General features: G+C 42.4%; 4 protein-coding genes across 6 annotated transcripts in view; 1 reads left to right on the top strand and 3 right to left on the bottom strand.

The window, feature by feature from the left end:
- LOC108118579 (protein amalgam) overlaps positions 1 to 23047 on the top strand; it is a 123767-nt gene that overhangs the window by 31359 nt on the left and 69361 nt on the right. The gene's annotated exons all lie outside the window — the stretch shown is intronic.
- LOC108134419 (odorant receptor 98a-like) lies at positions 13076 to 14372 on the bottom strand. Its single transcript, XM_017254714.2, has 3 exons — positions 13612 to 14372; positions 13197 to 13554; positions 13076 to 13144 (listed from the first exon to the last, which is right to left on the bottom strand). The coding sequence occupies exons 1-3, from the start codon at positions 14370 to 14372 to the stop codon at positions 13076 to 13078; spliced, it is 1188 nt and encodes a 395-aa protein (XP_017110203.2).
- LOC108134418 (odorant receptor 98a-like) lies at positions 14775 to 16081 on the bottom strand. The gene is made up of 3 exons (XM_017254713.2): positions 15312 to 16081; positions 14900 to 15257; positions 14775 to 14843 (listed from the first exon to the last, which is right to left on the bottom strand). The coding sequence occupies exons 1-3, from the start codon at positions 16079 to 16081 to the stop codon at positions 14775 to 14777; spliced, it is 1197 nt and encodes a 398-aa protein (XP_017110202.2).
- LOC108134417 (odorant receptor 98a-like) lies at positions 17321 to 18622 on the bottom strand. Its single transcript, XM_017254712.2, has 3 exons — positions 17865 to 18622; positions 17454 to 17811; positions 17321 to 17398 (listed from the first exon to the last, which is right to left on the bottom strand). The coding sequence occupies exons 1-3, from the start codon at positions 18620 to 18622 to the stop codon at positions 17321 to 17323; spliced, it is 1194 nt and encodes a 397-aa protein (XP_017110201.2).

The raw sequence follows: 23047 nt of genomic DNA, 5'->3' as shown, positions 1-23047 counted from the left end.
ACTTTGTAATTGTTTAATTTCCTGGACTTAATACGCAAATATGACTTTTGTGTCTTTGGCGGCCGGAGGCGTACTAAATTATGCCAAATGGCAAACACGCGTTTCTCGGAAGTCCCTTTCCCCAAAAGGGTAACTTCATTACGGGGTCGGTAAGGGGTGTCCTGACACAAAGGACTGGGATATCCTCGTTCCGAACCCAAATCCGAAAGGCCCAGCCCAAGAGCCTCGCACAGTAGATTTAACCTAATTAAGAATGTTCAACAGGACACAATGCTTCGAATACAAATGAAATCCCAGGGAAATGGTTGGGGCCGGGAAAGTGGGTCGGAAAGTGGGAGTTGGTGGGTCGGAATGGGGGCGTTCCAGGATCTTGGTACCCAAAACAGGCTGCGCAAAATGAATGAGCTGCCGAGCAAATCTGCTGTCGTGTTTTCGCTTCCAACGAAAGGTTGTCTGCTGGGTTACATGGCTTTGTTGTTTATATTTTTTGTTTTTGGTCCTGCAGCCGTGGCTCCTGCTGCCGGCAAGACGAATGTTAATTCTATTTAATCACAGACACACACATATATACATACGTTTATATGTATGAAGGTTTTTGGGGCAAAGACAAAATTTGAACAAGCTGCCGCCTTTGGCATTCAAAGTCACAAAGATTGTCAGCGTTTTCATTTTAATTCAAACAAATGTTACTAATGTTGTCATTGTTGTTGCCGCCTTCTCGGGCTGCTTGTTGAATATTTTATCGTTTGACTTGACGCCTTGGCAACATTTGGCTCCATCATTTCACCCGCCAAAAATCCTTTCTCGTCACTCGCTAATGGGCTTAGGGTCCGGACTCCGGACTCAGAACTCCGGACTCGGGACAGCCCCAGCCCAGTACTGCAGACTCAGGTTATGTATCCTGGCATCCCAGCTACGTTAAACTTTTCGCAGGCTCAGCCCTGTTGGTCTTCAATTTACAATTTGCATATTTGGCAATATTGTGATGGGTTGATTAAAATCCAGTTTATACAAAATAGGGCGTAAAGCCCATCCTATTGGATATATAACAATGTATCAGTGGTTTTCCAACTGCCCATCGATGGTGTGAAAATATTTATGCAACTGCAGAATGTTCTGCATTAAAATTGCGAAAACAATGACAACGATGGGCCCGAAACATGCAACAACTGACTGTAAAAATATTATCTTTATTGTTATTTTTATTTTCCTTATTTCTTCTGCTGCCACTGGATTGGGCTGAGCGTCCTGTTTTTTGCTTTATATATTTTTTTCTCCCTGGTTTTATTTACGCCACCATATATTTTTTATTTTCCCTTTCTTACACCTGCGTTGTTTTAAAAAGTTGTACGAAAGCAGAGGAACTCAGTTGGCGACAATTGTTCCAGTTACTCGTTTTGATTTTTTGGAGTTTTACGTTCTGTTTCTGGGTGGGATTGTCCTTGTACTTGTTTTTTCCTTCGGCAACATTTGCTTAAACAGCGCCAACAATTTGCACACCATTGTCATTGTCCTGGTGCTGGTGCTGGTGCTAGTCCTGGACAGCGAGGGATATCTTTCATCTTTGGCATGAATTTAAATTGCTTTATGAGTGCAAATTGTGCTCCGTTGGTGGGGGATCGGGCTCCATGAAAATTATCTAGCTTAATGGGGAAATCGAGTTTAGAGTTCATGGTCGGAATGAAATCCCCAACTGGGGTTTTACTAAGTTTAAAGCTTTGGCTTTGTTGTTGAAACAATTTAATACACTTGACTTGTTTTAATCAAACATTTGGCATTAAAGGATTGACGTGGAATACTTGTAGTTATTTCGGAAATATGAAAGCCAAAGACCCTAAGATTGTTGATCTAAATTCGACCAAAGCCCTGGCCCATTCAGCGCCCAATTGTCCCTTTTTCAATTGAATGAAATCCAATTAGCTTTCAGTGTGTTTATCAAGGCGTTTACAGTCGCTCCCGGCAACAATGGCCGTCGAATCCTTCGGAAATTCACTCCCGCCTTGGACACTTGATGGACCGGTTCGGGCAAAAAACCCAGAGACAAAAAAAAGAAGAAACATCAGACGAGCTGTGAACATGTCTGTCGGCATAAAACAGGAAAACACAAACCCAAAATGGCGAATTTTTGCGCTATCCTACTCGACTTACAGGCCGGCGAGTGAGTGGTGCGTGGGTGCGGCCCTCCAGGGGCCATCTATGTGGTGTTGTCAGTGCGACTGTCAGTGTCATTGCAACTCCAGTGTATCACTGTTGCTGCTGCAACCAACTGTGGCCGACACACAAGCTCATATATAGCCGCTTCCTCCTGCATATCTCTTCATGCTTCGTTTATTTAGTTTTTGGGCGGAGTATTCTTTTTCTGGATGATTTTTTTTTGGTTTCCAACGTACTGTTGTGCAATTTTCAGCGGGCAAGGCATTAAGCTACGATACTTTCCTGCATAGCTTCAAACCAGCCAACAACATTAGCAAGTCAAACAATTTTTGTTTGCCGAGTAAGCTGGCAGCTGGTAGGGATACAAAAAAAGACACCGAAAAAGCTGGAAAATAATTTGAAGCAAATTTTAATTAATGCCGGCAGCAGTGCCGGCGGATACAGACAGTCAAAAAAGAGATACCAACCGAGGGGGCAGTGTGGGTGGAGTTAACCGCATAGCAACATTTGGCCAGGACCAGGACGAGAACGAGGACATCGTCAGCAGCCTGCCAGACCGCAACACCGTGTAAATCCCTTTATCAAATTAATGAGCTCATTAAAATTCGTTTAGCAATTACAGTTTTAACAATTTCCGCCCCCCTGTCATACCAATTTCCACCAACCACCACCGACCCACCATCAATATGCTTTCGAGCGGCCAAAAACCGAAATGAGAGCTGGGATTCTGATGAGACAGGAATCGCACAGGTGGCGCCAGGACTTCAGTAGGCCAGGAACTTGCCTGCACGTGCGCACTGTCACCGGTATTTGGGACTTGGCGGCCTATATTATATCCATAAAAATCATAATAAACTCCAAAGCGGAATTTTTTCAGCCACCAAGATTGTTATATACTCCTGGCAGGAGCCTGACAGGACCCTGGCAGGAGAAGTTTCGCTTTTCACTGTTCGCTGTTAATAGCAAAATCGTGTGGCCGGGAAATAAAAGGGCATAAAAATGCTTTAAAAGTAATAATAATTGCGTTTAGCCTTGTTTGCTGCCCAAATTTCTCCAGATCCTGAGAGCTGGGAGGTGGAACAGCTCCTCTAGGTAACAGCTCCAGCTGCTCAATCGCGGGTGAAACAATAAAACGAAATAGCAATGTAATAATTTATGATGGCATCATTAAAAGCAACAAACAGCCAGTGCTGAGCGGTGTGGAGCTGCTAAAACTTTTGCCATTCGAAAGTATTAGAAGCTGTTGCCATTTGGGTGGTGCGGCTGAGTCGGTGGTGCTCCTTCGACAGCTTTTGGGCCATGCTTCACTGGCTCCTTGGCTCGCCGACTGCAGTGTAATAAAAATGTTATTATTTCATTTTATTTATTATGCTTTTTACGGAATTTATGACGTGCGCATGTTTTGATTCATTTTTCAAAAACTGTTTTCGGTATTGTACTGCTTCTGGGCCGGGAATCTGGAATCTTGGCCAATGCAAATCAGCCCAGTAGGTGGGCCAAGTGAAAGTGAAAGCGGAAATCTTGAAGAGCATGCGAGTAATCCATACGGCGGATGATTAATTCGATATTGAGGCACAAATGCACATAAACCATAACTGACAAATTTCTTTTTTATTTGGCATCCGGCCGGGGTTCACTTCTGCCCAGGTCTGGGTGCGTATTATCCTTTGTGGGATCCTTCGCATTGTTCCTTTGTTGCCCGGGGCTATTGATTTTTCATCCCTTTGCGCGGTCGGTCCTGTCATTTCGCTTCTCCGCCGCCTTCCATTCGGGCCTTTGTATTATTTTGCCATTTATTGTACACATTATGCAGGCGACTAATATTGACATTATCTTTTCGTTCGCCAGTCCTGTTCCTTTTGTCGCTCTGTCACTTAAAATCAAAGGCGTAAATCCGTTTTTTTTTATCTGTATTCCTTTTTTTTTTGGTTGCAAAATCTGACAGATTGACTAAAGTCAAGGCAATCAATAAATTCTGCAAATAGTTGGAAAGAATATTCCGAAGAACATCCACGGAGGAAGAAGAATTTAGATTGTTCTTGTCCAGGGCCAGAGATGGTTCATTCACTTACCCACTTACTCGACACCAAAGAGCATTCCTTCCTTCTTCGCTCGGCAATTTATGATATTTATTTGATGCCCTGACATATGGCCAGCGTTTTGTATGCTCATCTATTCAGCAATTCCCTGGCTGTTGACCCCGCCCGTTTTGGCCCATTGTGGGTCATACATCAACCGGCTGAGCGCTGCGTAGATTGCATTCGTATACGGAGCTCCATGGAGCTGCCATCCGTATCCGTCCGCATGTGTTGATGTCACCACTGCTGGGAGTGCAAAAAATTGCATTATTTGTTTTTCCACGTTGTTAGGTTAGTTCCCATCACGTTCTCTCGTCTTCCGCAGGACTCGGCTGTCCTGTTCTGTTCTGTGGTGCTTTGTCTGTTCGCTGACATCGCATGACTATGCATTTCATTGGATATGACGATCCTGCTTTGCGACGCTCTCCTACTCCCCTTAAATTCGTACACAATGATGAATTATTGTGCTAAAGGTGACTTTCATTATTCCCTTTGCATTTTTCATATCGCTCGCAGGCCCTGTTGCTGCGTATCTATGCAGAAAATTGAATTCCAGATATCCTCCCCGGCTTCCCAACAATACTGCGATGTCACGTGGCCCTGCCTTCTGCTTTCTCTGTCCACTCACCCACTGATGTTTCAGTTGTGCAAATTGATTGTATGGATTTAATATTAAGGATTAGACATCAACGCACAGCTGAGCAATCCTTGAAGCTCCACTGGGGTCATGCATCATTCGGTGGGCGTGTCTAGCAAATAAATGAAATTCTGCTATTGCCTATATATCACATCAGTGAATTGGCAACAAAATGTATGACTCTCTCGATTTCAACTTCATGAGCATAAATTGCATTTTGTGCAATTTTCCATTTCCATTTTGGCTTAAAAATGAAGAGACCGGGCCACCTAGGCCATGTTTTTCCAATATATCCATGTTTTGTGTTTCCCATTTTTATAGTTTATTCTTGCTTTACTTATGTTGATATTTTTGTTTTTATTTGTCAGGCAGACTAGTTCCCCCCCAGCCCGAGCCTTGAGCCTGGCAATTTGTTGAGGAGATGGTCGCAAAAGGCAATTTTCTCTAGCCTTTTCAGGCTGCATCTTTCATACGGAAACACATCCACTCGCACACGAGTTCAAACCGCTTAGATGTTAGGGAAAATTGAATTTTTAAAAATTGTCCTGGCAGCTATAGTATATGAAGGCGGAAATATGAAAGCTCACAGTCAAACTTCTATACGTTTCACTATGCTTGGCTTAGCCCGACTAAAAGGAAAAAAAAATGGGAAAAATATAAACACACTCTGAGTTACACACACATGTTGCATCATCAGCTTGTTCGGAGGAAAATCGATCCAGCTGCGAATATATATCTTTTGCCATTTTAAGATGGTTGTATATTATATGTCTAGCAGTTTATTGCATCCTGCTGCATTTTTTGAATTTTCGGTGGGATTTTGTTTAATTTGTTGTCAGAAATATGGGTCCATTGTCTGTCTGCCGCTGCATTAAACTTCGCCTCTAATATTTGCAGCAATTTGTTAACCAAGTTCCCTCTCATTTTCCATTTTCTTTTCTGCATTTTTTTTTCGTTGTTGATTTTTCCCTAACATAGTGTGTGAGTGTTTTTTTTGGTTGTCTTGTGCCCTTTTTCAATTTATTCTCATGCAGCATGCTCGCTTTTGTTGCATATTTCATTTGCCGCCTTTTAGTTATAACCATTGTTGTGCGCCATGTAAAATATTCAACATATTTGCAAGTTGATTTTGTTTTTATTTCGATTTGAGTTCTGGGCTGCGTTGGCGGCAGAAACAATAAAAGGAGTGATAATAAAAAATGAATTTCGCATTCGGGTTAGAATGGAAAAAAAGGCGAGTTTAGTCCGATGTTGCAACAGTGCTGTATGCGGGTGTGAAAGTGGCCGGGATAAACAACTCGAGCTGTTGCAATAATAGTTGTTGGCGCTGTCAAAGCATCCAGCTGTTAGAGTAAATATTATTGAAAGGGAGGAACTTTTCTATCTCTTCCCAAAATGATGAATATTGGGCGAGTCGGCTATTTATGGATTATGATATACATGAGTTCTTTAAGTTTAAATTTTGTGGTCCTTTTCGAACTAAAATCATAGGATAAGAGTTAGTCTCCCAGAATAAATCATCTTAAATCGAACCCTAAAAGTGTGTGTCAGGCATGACAGGCACTCCTCTCTGGCAGGCCGACACAATTATGCCCCAAGTTGCGATTCATTAAATACGCTCTTGAGCAGTCTAGCCCCAAAAACAAAGTGCTTTGAGCTGCAGTCGGAAAGTGCAACTGCTGCTGTTGCAGCCACAGGCTAACTACTGCCAAACAACTCAGCCTACACACTACACACACACACTTTGGAGCTGTTAGGCCCACATCGTACATAGTCCCTTGCCACAGGCCCCGTTTACTTCTTTCCACAAACACATGCACTTCAAATGCAAACGGGCGTAAAATTTTAATTGAGCCTTATACACTTTGCCCTCATAAGTATGCAGTGGTTTGTTTTTTGTTTTCTGCTGGCTCTGTGAGGACACTTAATGCGGCAGCAACCTTGAATCACCCTAGTACACACACTCACACCCACACACGTGCCTACGATTCATGGGTCGAATGGAAACCAATTTGCGAGAACAACAAGAACAATGCCAACAACAGCCAAAAGGACATCAATCAGTGGGCAATAGAAGGCAATTGCACAAGGACCTGCTATCCTATGCCATATATATGTGCATGCAAAATTGTTTTGCCATTGCAGCAGCTGCTATACTGGCTGTATTGTTTTTATCGCTGTCGTCAGTGCACCACCCACCGGCCACCACCCCCACCGGATATATGCGTATTCGCTTAGTGGGTGGGTCTATGATGGGTGGTGTGTCGTGCTGCAAAAAAGTGCGCATCAATTATTTATATTGAATATTTTGCCTTCGATTAGACTACTTTCATTTGCCATTCAGGGCTAACTTGGCAATGCATGACAAGTTGGCCAAGAACGAGGACAAGGGCTCCATCGAATCGGTATCAGAATCACAATCTGACTCTGAATCGGGGGCCTAATGAAAAACTGCATTCGAATTGAAAGGAAAGTGGTGAAGTGATGGGGGCGAGAGGACAAAGCTGCACTCACACTTTCCCTTTCGCTCGGCAAACGCTTGTTATTGCGTTCTGCAAATATTTGCGGTGGGTGTTGAGGCTCGGGGTTCGAGTGGCTTGGCTGGGCGATAAAGGACGCTTGTCAAGTCCCTAGCACCATATGCATAAATGTCATTCCGATACTTTGCACAAAGGATTCCATTTTCCATTCCTCCCAGTTCAAAATTTTTCCCATTTTTCCCCTCCTCCTTTGTGTTTGTAAGGAGGACAAGTACTTTCTCTTTTATTTGCTCATTCTGGCGAGGCCTGTGGGTACGGGTGGCGGGCATCCTTGTCAGGTTCACGCATGAAGTGCTACTTGCTGGCCAGGATTTGGCAGCCTGGCAAGATGCGTAAATTGAATTTTGTGGTGAACGAGAGAATCGGCTAGGTCAACGATCGAATTTTAGTCAGGGATACTGTAGCACTTTGGTGAAAAATAGTATTTTCTGTGATTACCCCATCGCGTCTGGAATTTAAGACCTTCTGTTTATGTGTCGGTGTTGCATTCAATTTGGCGGCGTATTAAGTTTTCAAGCTGCAGCTTGAAACTTGATAAATAAATTACTTGGCAGTCCAGCAGTCCGATAGCCCGACAGTCAGACAGTCCGGCCTTACACTTTGCACATTTTCCAGAATTATTGCAGTCAATTGACGCGCTGGAGAAGGAATGGAACTGGAGACGATTCGCAGCGATTTGCAGTTTTTCTTCTGTTCAGTTGGTTTGCTTTCTTATGCCACTGCTTTTGGCTTGAGCGTTGCGAGAAAATATTTTCATTTCCGAGGGACTGGAGGCGCACATTCTATTGCCAGTCTATTGCCAGGACTGCTGGAGCAAGAGCCAGCCAGGTCAGAAGGACGACAGACCGACAGCAGGCGGACGGAGATTGCGAGCTCTTTGCAGCTTGCTGGTGCTCCAACTTTATTGGCCTGGCAAAAGTTTTGTGCCGTCACTCGAGCCGGAGTCTGGGGCGATTTAAGTTTCCGCAGAGCACGAGCAACAGCACCATTGCCAGCACTGTATACTAGTCCTGACTACAGCTCAGCCCGGCTCAACCAGCTGGCTGACTTTGACTGACGGCAGCCGTAGTCCATGCTAATGCCCCGACTGCAGATAAATCCGGGGCCATTGGCCGGAGCTACCACTACTCCTGGCTAGTGGGCCCTGACTAGTCCTGCAATAGTGCCATTGATTTAACTAAAAGAATATTGATTTAATGCCATAATTCAGTGTCCGACCCAACTAGAATGTGCCAACTGACTTTCAATCAATTTAACGCATAATTCCTGATGGATTTAAACGTAATTGATGATTGATTATCATCTGCCACGGTGCTCGAAACTCTAGAGAGCCATATTTTTTCCCTTTATAGTGAGTGGGAGGTCTACACAGAAAATATTAAATATACGTTTTAACAACTTATTAATTATTTTATAACATCTTTTCGTTTCAGGTTGGTATGAAGCTCATGTTCTTGAAAAATACAAAACAAAGTAATAGGTGAGAGTTCTGTGGGATGTTTGTTTATAAAACTATAATCCTAAAGCCTTTATTTTTATGATTTATTTCTTAAAAATTAATAATCTTTTAAGTAAGCTTTAAGTTAGCTCAGCGAGCTGAAAAGAGGAAACCTTTTCCTTTAGTGCTGTACAAAGGGGCGTATGCGTAACGCAGCCACACTGAAGAACACTTTTGGCAGTCATTCCAGCTTAATACCTTTTAATTTATTTTCGCTTAGCTTAATCGAACGCTCCACGCTGGCCGCTTGGCTCTCACCTTGGCCAGCTGATACAGCCTGCAATGGTCTTTTCATTAAGTTGCCTCACATAAATCAATGTCACGAGGATGGGGATGAAATCCGAAACAGCAACGGCAACACCAACGGCATCAGCAAAACTGCAAAGGAAAAGTAGCAGGAGGAGCAGGAGCTGTAAGGACTCCTGGATTTCCCGCTGATATGCCACTGTGGTCTACATCAAAGCCGTCGCTGTCCAAGTATTTTTAATTTTAATCAAATGCACGACGTGCCCCATCTCTCCCTGCTTCCTGCTTCCTGCCCGTGCCCCCTGTATTCCCCTGTGTCTTTCATTTGACTTGGCCATTTCAATTGCTGAGCAATTCCTTAATGGCTTGCTCACCCTTTCTTCACTCCAGCTAGCCCCGCCTCTGAGTCCTTAGATGTAAATAAAAATGCATTGCACTGCCATTTCCTGTGAAAGCCAAAAGCATTTGATGTAACTCATTTCAGCTTATGCAGCGGCCACGTGACGACAATTTTGTTCCCCCACCACCATGCCGCTGCCACGTTTTTTATGCTCCTGCCCCACTCATTTGTATTTGTATTTGTATTTGCTCTATTTGTGTTTGTCTGTTTGTGTGTGAGGGCGAGTCTCTTATTTTTTACTTTTTGCTTTTTATTTTTTATGTTAAGCTTTACTTTTTTGTCCGCATTGCAACGGCTTTTACATGTTTTTCTTCACCAAAGCTGTGTGAAATCAATGGAAGCTGCTTCACTCAGCCATCACCATCCTAGCAGTTGTGGCAAGAAGGCTAGGAGGCTCGGTGGGTGGGTGGCTCGCTTGAAACTGCCCCTTGTCTGTGATTGCGCAAAGTGCGGCGTTGTCCTGCGAAAGCGTTTTATTTAAATATGTACGTGTATACGCAAATATATATTTACGTATGGTTTGGAAGTGTGTGTGTGTGGAATGTTGGCATGATGGCTCAGTGGCATGGTGGTATGGTGGCATGGTGGCAGGTAAACCGTAACGTTTTAAATCTGCTTGTCCAACACTCCGGCTTCCTCCCACTTCACCAGTCCCGTATTTGTGTCAGTTCCGTGCAGATCGCTTACATTTGGCATAAAAAGGGCTGCCAACAAAAACAGCAACGGCAACGGCAGCCCGGCAGCCCAGCCCAGGCAAAAACAAGCAGCAGGACATGTTAAAAACAGTTTTATGCACTGCCAGAACGAGCTGAAATAAAATAAATATTCTGGCTGGCTGCCTCAACAGAGGCCAGAGTGAAAGGCATGGGCGTGGCCAGCTACTGCTTTTGCTCCTGTTTTGCAGGACCCTTTGGTATTTGTCGTTCAGGTTGCAGGGCTCTGGAAGGGGAAAACGCAAAAGTGCCCACGCTTCAATGCGTGTATCTGTCGCACAGGCCGAAATGCTTTAAAAAAGTGATTTTTACAGGCCGCACACTCACACTCACTTAATGATAAATACCACACACCACACCGCACACCCACTTGTAACATACGGCAGTCATATGCTAAAAAAAAAAACGAAAATAAACCAGAAATCGTAAAGTACACAGAAAGCCAAACGGTTTTTTGCCTGAATAGTCAAGTAAGCTAAGCTTAGCCAAACCAAACTCAACTGAACTGTGCTGAACTGCCGATTTGCAATTTTCGGCTTTTGGGGTTAATGAATGAGAGTCCTGCGTCCTGAGAGTCCTACATTTCGACCTTTCCGTAGCTACAAGTTTTCTCTGTTTGTTTATGCCGCACCCGCCTGCAATTGATGGTGATTGAATTTTTTGATTGATCGTTTGATTGATTGAACGAGTTGATTCTGGTCGATCCCCATGTTTGGCGTTTGTATTGTTTGCTAAAAATACCGAAAGGCTAAAAACTAATAAAAAACTAACTGCCCGAGTGGGGGGTCAGAGACTGAGAATCGGCTTAATTGAAATACAGCACCGTTCATATATGCCAGAGAAATTCAACTCCGGCGGCCTAAAAACGGAAGCACTCCAGGTAGAGGTGATGGTGTTCTTTGGGGAATTCTTGCAATTACGCTAAAAGCAATTTCAGGCCAAACTCCGCGCCTTTCTTCGCACTTTCCATTCTCCGCGCTCCCGCCGTAAAGAGTTAGTCCAGACACAACCCTTAGCCTTTGGCTCACAGGAAGGCAAACAAACAAACACATTTGCCGCCTCTAATACAGGCCCACAAATTTTTATTTAAAGCACTTTACCGGGATCGTGTTTCCTTGGCTTCGTGCTTGTTTCCTTTTCCTTATAAATCGGTGGTAGTGTATATAAGGGGTATATCTTGTTTAAATTGGACTGGATATACTAAAAATGTATTTCTTAAACTTCCTTATCATAAAGCTTACTTTTCCTTTCTTTATAGTTCTTATTCAAACAATTTATCAGTTTAGACTTTTTAAATTTGGTAACAGGTATCCTAAAGTCATTACCTTTCCATACCGATTCCTTTTTCTATTCGAGTACGAGTGTGTGTGTCATACAATCAACTTAAACTAAGATTACAAGCACCGCTCCGCTAAGCTGCTGAAAAATGTGTGCCAGCGACCACAGTGGGTCTGGTGGGTGGGTGCTTGGGTGGTGCAGGCCTTCTCGGGTGTATCCGCAAAACCACTCTCGGCAGACAGACAGACTAAAAAACGACTCCAGCATCCGCCGCGCTCCTGCATCCCCTCGAGGAGTACGCATGCTATTTGTATTTAAAATGGGATTTACCTGGGGTTTTGTCACTTCTTTTAGCGGGCTTTTAATTTGATTTAATGCGTCTACGCGTGCCGTGTTGCCAGCACCACTCCCCCACTTTCCCACTCAACCGCCAGACAGCACCACTTCTTTTTCCAGGGGGGTTGGGAGGCAAATGGGAGATGTCTGTTTTTGTTGTCAATGTTGTTGGCCATTTGTGAGAATTAAGTTTTTGGCGCCTCGAAATGTAGACAACGCACCGAAACCACCAGCACCGCCCAATCCACCGCGCCGAGGCACCACCGCCACAGTGGTAATGCCACAAAGCCCTGGAGAATTGGGCAAGTGAAAACTTGTGTTTGGAAACTTGCCGTGTGGCTGCGAAAAACTATATAGAAATGGATGCCAGTATGCCCTAGTTGTTCGGGGGAAAATGCAAATTAATTTTCCGCAGGCTTTTTGCTGCGTTCCCATTAAATATGAGTGTTGTGTGGCACCGCCCTGCATCCTCTGCGTCGTCGGCTGGCCGGGATTGCCTTGGCCTCCATCTCGGTTTATGTAAATCTTACCGCCCCGGCGTACCGCCAGATATTTTTAACCGTCACCGACGACTACCTACTGGTGCACATCAAAGACAGACAAGAACATTTTCGCTGGCGGCTAGACTTTGAACTTGGGTCTCCCGGAATGGGTCACGGGTTTTGGGGCCTGGGCTTAGTGACTGTGTTTTGGGTGAGTCGACTGGAGAACTGGGTGACTTTGGCAGACGACTCCAGTCTGTGTGTACAGGGAGCCTGTGCAGTCTTTGCTCTCGCCTCCGCCGCAATTAAGACAGATTTCTTGTTTACGATGTCCTTGGCGAATTTGCAAATCAATTCTATGCGTATTTAAAGCAATTAATTTCCCTGAATTTTAATTGACTTTGCCATCTGCTGGCCCTGTACCGGCCCTCTGTTTATTTGTTTATTTGCTTGGTTTTACCCCAACATTCTGTACATGGCCCACAAAATGGGAAGATATTGTAATTTATATATTTCCTTTGCGGTTTCCCCAAATTGATTCTGGAGTTAAACAAAAAGATTTTCTGTTTTAATGCTACATTCAATCGACACAGAGCCCTGTTCTCATTTGTACTAAAAACTAAATGTAATTTAATTTAATTAAATGCAGGAATACAATAAATTTATATTGTCCTTTGTAAAGGGAAATGGATTATCCTTTTTTGCTTTTAGTTTCATTTTAATTTGTCGGCTAAGTTCATTTGATTTACAAAGGTAACCACTGTAAAGGCCAGCTTAGCCACCTTTGAATGGAATTAAAATTAGCAATAGATTTGATATTATCGGTAATCATACCTGAATATTCGAGCTTGTGGATATTGGAAACATGGATCCGGCTGTGAAGGCTACTGGTTTTTGGGACTTGTGCAAAAAGTATATTAACGTTCTTTTGTATTCACGGCTGGAACTTAGCCAGTTTGAGTGAAATATGGCCATCTCCAGAAGATCACAGTCCGATTTCATTAGGTCGCAAACGTAGCAGAAGGGGAAGGTCTGGACCATAATGCCGGTTATATAGGCCACAGTGGCCAGAGCTGTCCAGATGTCGGCAAAGAAGAGGATGTTTATGAAGGAAATACCCAGACAAATTCCAATTAATAGAAACTGGATAAAAATAGTGCGGGTAATGGAAGGACGAATCATTTCAACGAATCTATAAACATTAAATAGTTTAAGAATAAATAGATTTTCTTCTAATTTTCTTTCTTACTCGTGTATTAACTGATGATCTTTGATACACATCACCAAATCCCCATAATTATCCTCACTGCTTTTGGCAGGATCCATGCAGAGTTTCTCCACCCTCAGCCGAAGTAGTTTGATGTGAGCTCTAAGGATCAGGCCATATAGCAAAGGATAAACATCGCTCATGAGGGTCTGGGTGACAGCGAAAAGCATGAGGACACCCTCATGCAAAGCAGCTTCCCAGAAGCTTAGGGTGTCCTTTTGCCAATCCACCAAAGGATTGTAAATGCGCCATGGCAATGCTCCGCCCATGGCAGAGGAAAGAACCGTAGAAATGGTGTAGCAGGTGTAGATCATTTGGTAGATCAAATAGGCATAATTACAGCGAACTGCCCATCGGTGGACCTCCATGCGTTCTTCCACATCCGTGCACCTTCTGTCCATGCGGCTCAGGATCTCTTTGGCCTGGTGGAATCGTTCAATGTACAATCGGAAGAACATAACCTTGAAGGGCATTCCGACTGAGTTGAAGAAGAGCTGAAGGATGGTCATCAGCTCACTGGCCTTCAAGTTTCTGATATCCATGAAAAAACTGATGGTGATTCCGACTGGCAGGTAAACAGCACTCCACATATAAATGAAGGTTGATGAAATCCAGTATAGGAATTGTAGCTTTTTCGGCGGCATCCATCCTATCCAGAGCATAGCCACTTCGAAGTAATGAAAGGCTTCTGGAGATGTGAGAAGATTTGGGGGAACAGGTTCTCGCAAGTATTCGAACAGCATTTCCCAGCTTTTCTTTTTCAATTTATCTATCGAACTGAGTGTTGACCCTTTTCAATAAAAAGTATTTATACTGGCTTCCATCCCAATTATTTATTGAAATATTCAAATTTAATTGACATATTTGGGCTGCTATTGCCCCTGCAGACTACGCTCTATTATGGAGTGCCTGGTAATCATTAGTTTAGGACCATTCGTGTCACCACATCATAAATGTTGACTAATAAACTCTACATATTCTATTCATCTTTCAGGGACTTGCCTACTGAATACTTCATGTCCTATTACATTAAATTACTGGGTGTGCCTGAAATGTATCAATTGAATTGCAGGTTTTTGATATATATACATATGTACATATGTACATATATTATTGAAAACTACACGCTACTCGTTATTAGTATTTTACTTAAATCGATCTGCCAAATTCATCTGATTGACAAAGGTTACAACTGTAAAGGCCAGTTTGGCCACCTGTGATACAAAGTATTATTATTTTTATAAATATTTCTATCCATTAATAGCCCTACCTGTATGTTGGTTCTGGTCGATATGGGAAAAATGGATCTGGCCGTGAAAGCTATTGGCTTCTGGGACCTTTGCAAGAAAAAAATCAAAGTTTTTTTGTATCGGGGGCTAGCACTTTGCCAGTTGGAGTGAAATATGGCCCTTTCGAGGATTTCACAGTCCGACTTGATCAAGTCGCATACGTAGCAGAACGGAAAGGTCTGGACCATGAGGCCGTTTATATAGTTCATGGTTGCCAAAGCAGCCCAGATGTCCGTAAAGAAGAGTATATTGATGAGGGAGAGGCCCAGGCAGAGTCCAATCAGAAGAAACTGGACGAATATAGTCCCACTAATGACGGGCCGAATGGTCACGTAAAACCTACAGAATAGTCAGATTAAAATTATAAATTAGTTGTTGATTTAGATTTGTTACTTAATTATGAGCTTGTGATCCTTGATGCATTTGATTAGATCCTCTAGATCTTCCTCGTCGCTCTTGCCAGGATGCAAATGTAGTTTCTCCACCCGAAGTCGCAGGAGCTTTAGGTGTGCTCGAAGAATTAAACCATAGGATAGGGCGTACACATCGGACATCAGGCCTTGAGTAACACCAAATATAACGATAAGAAACTCGATTAGACCTGCTTTCCAGACGTTTAACGTGCTTTTTCGCCAGTCGACGAAGGGATTATAAACTCTCCATGGGAGTGTTCCAGAGAAAGCGGATGAGAAAAATGTTGAAATTGCGTAGGAGCTGTAGATTCCTTGATAGATCAAATATGCGGCATTACAGCGAACCGCCCAGCGATGCACCTCAGTTTTCTCCTTCGCATCTGAGCAGCTCTCGTCGAGCCGACCTAGAATCTCCTTGACCTTTTCACTGAATCTTGAGAAATGTAATCTTAAAAAGAACACTTTGATTGGCAATCCCATCGCGTTGAAAAGAAGCTGTAGAATCGTCAGCAGTTCACTCAGATTCGTTGACTTCACATCCGTGTCAAATAAAAAGCTGATGAGCATGCCAACCGGGAAGTAAACCGCACTAAAGAGGCATATTAGAATCGAAGCGATCCGGTACAAAAGTTGGTACCGCGCCGGCTTAGCCCATCCTACCCAGAACATGGCAATCTCGAAATAGTGCATTGCTTTCGAAGATGTCAAGAGATTCGTGGCAGTTGGCTTTCCCAAGTATTTGAAATACATTTTCAACTGATTTCTCCGCAGATTTATTTTGACTGTGCGCGGTTGTAGCAATTCCAGGATATTTATGTGATTTTGATAGGTTGCCAATTCGGAGGCCCTGCAATCGCATCAGTGGCGGATTTAACAAGTGGGCAAAGGCGCGCTTGCCCACTGGGCCCCCCCGACGAAAGGCTTTCAGGGCCCCTCGTGCTGAAAGTTACACCTTCGATTTCTTTTCCACAAATCTGCATCAAAATCTGGGAACAAAATTTTTTAAAGATTTTTTGTCAAATTTTCTGGTCTGTCCCCTTCAAAATGTGCAGAATGCATGGGGAGCCCCATATGACCCACTGCGAAGGCCATATCTTTGGAAATATTCATCCGATTCTTGAACGGAATACCTTAAACGATTTGTGGATCGATTCTCCAGAAATCTGCATCAAAATCTGGGAACAAAATATTTTTAAGATTTTTTGTCAAATTTTCTGGGCTGTCCCCTTTAAAATGTGCAGAATGCATGGGGAGCCCCACATGACCCACTGCGAAGGCCATATCTTAGGAAATATTCATCCGATTCTTGAACGGAATACCTTAAACGATTTGTGGGTCGATTCTTCATAAATCTGCATCAAAATCTGGGAACAAAATATTTTTGAGATTTTTTGTCAAACTTTCTGGGCTGTCCGCTTCAAAATGTGCAGAATGCATGGGGAGCCCCATATGACCCACTGCGAAGGCCATATCTTAGGAAATATTCATCCGATTCTTGAACGGAATACCTTAAACGATTTGTGGATCGATTCTCCATAAATCTGCATCAAAATCAGGGAACAAAATATTTTTAAGATTTGTTGTCAAATTTTCTGGGCTGTACCCTTCAAAATACCCTTCAATGTACCATGAAAAAATTTTGCCCACTGGGCCTTTTTCCTTAAATCCGCCACTGAATCGCATTCTAAAATATTTAAATGCAATAGGCATGTTTTCACAATTATTTTTCCTGCAGCCTACGCACGTCAATTATATCAATTACAAAACGCACAGAAATAAAATAATACGACTGTAGTGGTATGTTATTACCAATTATTTTGTAACTATTGGTTGTGAAGGTTTTGAAATGGTTAATAAAATCTGTCAGTGGAAATTATTTTAGTCTAAAATCGATAGTTGAATTTATTTATTTAGTGAACTGTATTTCTAACCTTTAAATAGATTCTAATAATCAAATATAAAATATAGTTTTATTTAATTTCATTGAATTTACTTATCTTTTTTTAATTTTTCTCCAATGTTTAGTTGATTTAAAAATGTAGCAACTGTAAAGGCCAGTTTTGCCACCTAAAATATAAAATATCATTTTTTTTTAAATTTAGTTATAAAATTGTAAACTTACACTGATATTTGTGCTGGTAGATATTGGAAAAATATTGCCAGCTATAAAAGCAATCGACTTTTGAGAGTTTTGCAGAAAGAATCTCAAAGTTCCCTTATATTTTTTACTAGAACTCAGCCAGTTTGAATGGAAAACTGCCACTGAAAGTCGACCACAATCGTATTGAATTAGATCGCAGACATAGCAGAACGGGAAGGTCTGTAGAAGGAGTCCCATTATATAGACAGCGGTGGATAATCCAGACCAGATATCGGCAAACAAAAGTAGATTAATCATGGATAAGCCCAAAAGAATGCCGATGAGTAGAAATTGAACAAAAATAGTTGAGGCTATCACGGGACGAATTAAATCGGCATATCTAGAAAATGTCTTAATTAGGCTTTAAAGATTTAAATTATTTTATTTAGTTACTGTTTGAGGAGTCTGTGGTCCTGGATGCATTTGATCAAGTCTCTTTGATTTTCTTCATCACTTTTTTCGGGATCCTTGCAAAGCTTCTCGACTCGCTGTCGCAGGAGGTTGATGTGGACTTTCATGATCAGTCCATAAAGTAGCGGGTATATATCACTCATCATAGTGTGAGTTGCCGAAAAAATCATCAGAGCATTTTCATGGGAAGCAGCCAACCAGAAGCTCTGTTTACTTTTTCGCCAATCTATGAAAGGGTTATAGATTCCGACCAGCTGACCAGTTAAAGCTGATGAAAGGAAACTGGTTAGCGAGTAAAAGGTGTACAGGGCTTGATATCCGAGGTAGACCTTGTTGCACCGGACTACCCATCGATGCACCTCCAATTGCTCCTCTTCTGTCTGGCATCTCTTGTCCATCTCGTACAATATTTCCTTAACTTTATAGAACCGCCACAAGTAAATTCTGAAGAAAAATACCTTGATTGGAGTGCCCAAGGCGTTGAAAAACAGCTGAAGAATATTCAGTAGTTCCTTGGGAGTTATGCTCTTGGAGTCAAAAATCAGATTGATGATAATGCCAATCGGAAAATAGATCACACACCATGCCGTGATGAAGACTGACATAAGTCTGTAGAGTATTTTGAACTTTTCGGAGTGAGTCCATCCCATACAGAACATGGCGTACTCGAAGTACCGGAATACTTCCGGTGATGTGAGGAGATTTTTAGGAGTTGGCTTTCTTAGGGCTTCGAATAACATTTCGCTGCTATTCACTTCCTGGATATTAAGTCACTGCCATGATTCCCTATGAGCTTTATAGTTTTTGTTTCAATTTCTTTATAAAATATGCCCTGTGACCGCTTTTTAAAACTGTAATTAAATTTTGGTTTTTCCTCCCCAAAAAGCACAGATATAAACAAACTGTGCTCAAGCTGAGTCGATGAATTATAATCAATTACGCAGCTAGTAGTTTTTTGTTGAATACTTGATTCCGTAATAACCTGCAATGCGTTACCAGCTTGAATTTCTTATTTGTTTGCTCTCCACACTGCCACAGGCCTATCATTAAGGAGGCAACAGTTTTCCCACAATCGACCATTTAGCTCTGGCCATACGGATGTAAATGTCTTTGGTGCCATGATTAATATATGTGTGTATATGCTCTTAGCATATACATTGCGTAGCCGACATGTGGGCTGTGGGATGTGGGCACTCTACCCCAGCCACTGCCACTAGTATTGTCTGACTTGTCGGGATGTCGGCAGGCAGACGCGTGTGTTCGAGTTAATTTATAGACTTATCAACACTTAATCACCGGAAAAATGGCATGGCGCATGTGTAAAACGCAGAGTGCCACACAGTGCCACGCATGTTGATTACTGCTCCTGTCTTCGGCGGTATTTCACCCTGGGATGAAGTCAGACCCAGTGCCAGACCCAGATCCTGAACCAGAACAAGAACCACTACCCGAGGAGACAGATACAGAGTGAGCCAGAGGCTTAATAGTTGTTAGTTAGTTGTGCGTGTGATGCCCAGGCTGTTGCTCCTCGTAACACATTTGCCGTAATTTATACTTTATAGCCCGACCAGATATGAAAAGTCGCACATACAAATACATGCTTATATACCTACAACGAGGCACGCATCACTATACCATATAGTAGCATATAGCATAATATCTTGGGCTATATTTTTTCAGCTGCTGTTCAACATGTTGACTTTTATGCCATTTTCTGCGGTTGCCAAGTCAACTGTGGTCAGACTCTGGCCCTGATATTTATGCGTTCATATAAATAACAGCGTCTCCTCCGGCTTTTCCACTGTAACTGTGACTCTCGCACTGCCTCTGACTCCAACTCTTACTTTGACTGGGGCTTATGTTATTAGATTTACTGGGTGTGTGTGTTTGTTTTGTGGGTGTTGTGTTGCCGATGTGGCCATAAAAATTCTGACATTCAAATAAACCGCAAAGAGTTGACTGCATAATTAAAGCTGAATGCGACGACCTTCAATCATGCTTAGGCCCGGCCAAAGTTCATTAAACCAGCTGCTTGCATCCCATTTGTATATCCATCAGTCATCCGCCCAATAAGTCGCAATTGGCCGGGACAATTGTAGGATATACATATGCTTGCTGATTCCAAACACACTCGCCGTCTATGTGCCTAATGATTGCAACAACGTGACGCATCAACATTTTCTATCTTTCACGAATCGGAGTATTTGTTTGGATTTTTTTCACTCTTCCTGGGCCAGAGCTGAGCCGAGTTGAGCTTTATTGCCGGCCATTTGGGCAAACGTGGAAAAACGATGATATGAGTTTTTGTGCCATATGGGCGCTACGATGCCGCTTGATGAAGTATTGTTTCTGGATCATAAACTGATTTGCTTAAAAGCGTGTCTGCCACTCCGACTCTCCGCCACTCCGCCACTAGGCCACTTCGCCTTACGTGCTCCGCATTTCTGGCCTATTCCAATTTTCCGGACCATATTGATTTGGCTTGCGGGCAGCCTTATTACATTTTTTGGCGCCCCTAAACGTGTGCTAATTGCTTTTGTGTCGGAAACCCCCATATAACCACTCGTCCAGAAGAGCCAGCCGCATTATGGCGGACTCGGCTTAGCTTTCGCAGAGCGGCCCATTAAAAATTGATTTATTTTTAATTATCAGTGACGTGCGGCGCAATAATAAATAAACGTGGAAATTTATTGCAACGTCAAAAGCGACGTCGACCTCAACAATGGCGTGCGTGGGCAAAGGATATGTGTATCCATCCACGAGCCCACACTCATACGCGTTCATGCAGTTTCGTTGCGCATTTTGGAAAATGTTTAGAAAGCTAGATTGGAGGGAGAAAAAGCCTCCTACGGTCCGGCATGTTGTTGGCATATTTTACAAACACTTTGCTAATGTTGGCGCTTGTCTAACATGTTTTTAGTTTGCCGACGATGATGATGTTGCCAGTGCGGTGCGGCGGTGCATTATTATTATTATTGCAGCTGTCGCTCATGGCAAAAATGAAAATGTACAACGAAATTCTGTAAAAATTCTATTATCACAGCCATTTGCCATTGTCGCGCCATCTCGTTTGACAACCGCGCAGGCAACAGCATTGTCACCAGAAAATTTTACTAATTTATTAACTAAAGCAACACCATTGGACGGAAACTAGCCAAATATTTGTCATACTTCATGCAGTGTATTCATTTTCACTCTCCAAGCTGTGTGTTAATATGAACCCTCAGTGCTGGATCCTTTGGCACTGGAACCTTTGTACGAATCGACGACCTGTTTAAAATATATTTTTTTGTTTCTGCAAATGACAGATTTCTAATGTTACGTGTATTCTAACCAATGCATCAATGGCTCGTATTGCAATTTTCAGTCACAGTACAGGACCGCACCCATTGTGGTTGGACCTTTTTGTGGCCTGACGCGTTTAATGAATTTTTCATGTCATTGGTGTTGTACTATTGGTCCTGGCCGTTGCCCATTTTCAATTATGCCACAACGCCCCCAATCCCTGCCACTGGGCTCCCGCCTGCCACTTTCCGCATTCAATTCACAACATTCAACTGTACTTACCACATGGCAATTCAAATCAATTTTTGATTTGGCAGATTTACATTTTTTATTCATGACACCAAGGAAAAAGTCTGTTTTTGTTTGGGAAAAATTGTAAATTTATTTTCGCAAACGAAGGGCTGCAGTTTTTTCATATTTATGGCTAAAGGGTAACAGGGTATGTTGAATCGGGGAATAAAAAATATAGTTTGGATTACAAGTCCGAAAAAGTTTGCAATTTAATTCAGGTCAATTACTTATTTTAAACTCTACAATTAGCCATGAAAAGCATTTATTTCAATATTTAAAACAGGCATTTATTTTATTTCTTTTATTGAAAGAAATTTTGAAAGATTTAAGCTGAACTATAAATATTAAAAATTCAATGAGAATGCAAGCAAGCGGTAACTATGACGCTGGCCATGTTTAGTCAGGAGTATTATTGCTTTTGAAAGCTATTTATTTGAGGCCCTTTCACTCGGTTTATCTGCTCCTCTTACACTGATGAGCGCCACACTGGCAATATATTTTATTCACATGCTAGTTTTTTCCGCGATGCGGTAATTGATACGCTAAACTGCATAACGCAGATTATGACGTTAACATGGAAATGGCCAAATGAATTGCTGGCATTGAATGTTGGCCAATAAATGGCAGTTGTGTTGGCAAAAGCACCCGGGAGGGGGCCAGCGAGAAAGCGAGTTGCGCAGCGCAACAAAGGAAATATTTAAATATTCAATAGATGAAAAAATGAACACGATGATTATTATTATTTTTATTATTATGATTGCATTTTGTATTAAATTTGCATGCTATCATGTAGTTATGCATTCTGTTGGATTTAATTATTCACATTATCTGCTAATTTTTTTATTTGATTCTGATTATTTTATGCGCTTTTTGCCAGGCCAGTTTTTGGAATTTAATATGCCATCGGCCATCGTATAGGTAATTGTGCTGGGGGAATGTGAGTAAAAAGTTTGAAAAGCAATTTAAAATGAAATTTATGAATTGTGTGCACATAAAATGCAAAAGCCGTGCGAAGCCAAGCAAAGCGTAGAAATGGCAATTGCTCCTTTTGCGCCAGAAGGTAATTAGAATTCATGACACGCTTATGAAATATCACACATACGCAGTGTGGCTCCCTCGTCTTCCCTCACACTCTTTTGATTTACGATTTTCAAATACACACTCTCTCGCCCGTACACATACACCCGTACTCCCAATCCCAAGCCTGGCAGCAATGCAAAGTAATTTATGACAATGCCTTGGCCACAAAAACTGCGAATTGCAATCAAAGCCAAAAATGGCTAAGGCCAGGCCAGAAGCTCATATAAATGTCAGGAAGCTAACGATGGATGCGATCCTGCCCGGAGCCGCTCTGCAGATGCATTAGTTGGCCACTTGGATGACTCTCCATATCTTACATCCTTTTCTTATCCCTTTTTCTCTCAAGACACTGGCATTTGAGTCTGTTGCCCCGGCTAAAAACAAAGCTCCACTCCATTGAGGCAACTGTCTGAAATAGTGTCATGATGTACTTGCCTTCTGCAAGATATGTACATACAACGTTTGCATAAAAAATGGCTTTTCTATGTAGGTTGTGCCGTGTTTTTTAA

The sequence above is a fragment of the Drosophila bipectinata genome, chromosome 3R, assembly GCF_030179905.1.
Source record: "Drosophila bipectinata strain 14024-0381.07 chromosome 3R, DbipHiC1v2, whole genome shotgun sequence".
Lineage (NCBI taxonomy): Eukaryota > Metazoa > Arthropoda > Insecta > Diptera > Drosophilidae > Drosophila > Drosophila bipectinata.
Note: the sequence above shows the minus strand (reverse complement) of the source record. Positions and strands in the feature narration are given on the sequence as shown.

Bases quoted from the DNA above. Each gene is read 5' to 3' on its own strand.
- LOC108134419 (XM_017254714.2), bottom strand. From the start codon at position 14,372: ATGCTGTTCGAATACTTGCGAGAACCTGTTCCCCCAAATCTTCTCACA. The intron at 13,555-13,611 runs GTAAGAAAGAAA...TAATGTTTATAG, and splicing joins GATCATCAGTTAATACACGA to ATTCGTTGAAATGATTCGTC. The intron at 13,145-13,196 runs GTATGATTACCG...TTCCATTCAAAG, and splicing joins CCACAAGCTCGAATATTCAG to GTGGCTAAGCTGGCCTTTAC.
- LOC108134418 (XM_017254713.2), bottom strand. From the start codon at position 16,081: ATGTATTTCAAATACTTGGGAAAGCCAACTGCCACGAATCTCTTGACA. The intron at 15,258-15,311 runs GTAACAAATCTA...ACTATTCTGTAG, and splicing joins GATCACAAGCTCATAATTAA to GTTTTACGTGACCATTCGGC. The intron at 14,844-14,899 runs GTAGGGCTATTA...TTTGTATCACAG, and splicing joins CGACCAGAACCAACATACAG to GTGGCCAAACTGGCCTTTAC.
- LOC108134417 (XM_017254712.2), bottom strand. From the start codon at position 18,622: ATGTTATTCGAAGCCCTAAGAAAGCCAACTCCTAAAAATCTCCTCACA. The intron at 17,812-17,864 runs GTAACTAAATAA...GACATTTTCTAG, and splicing joins GACCACAGACTCCTCAAACA to ATATGCCGATTTAATTCGTC. The intron at 17,399-17,453 runs GTAAGTTTACAA...TTTATATTTTAG, and splicing joins CTACCAGCACAAATATCAGT to GTGGCAAAACTGGCCTTTAC.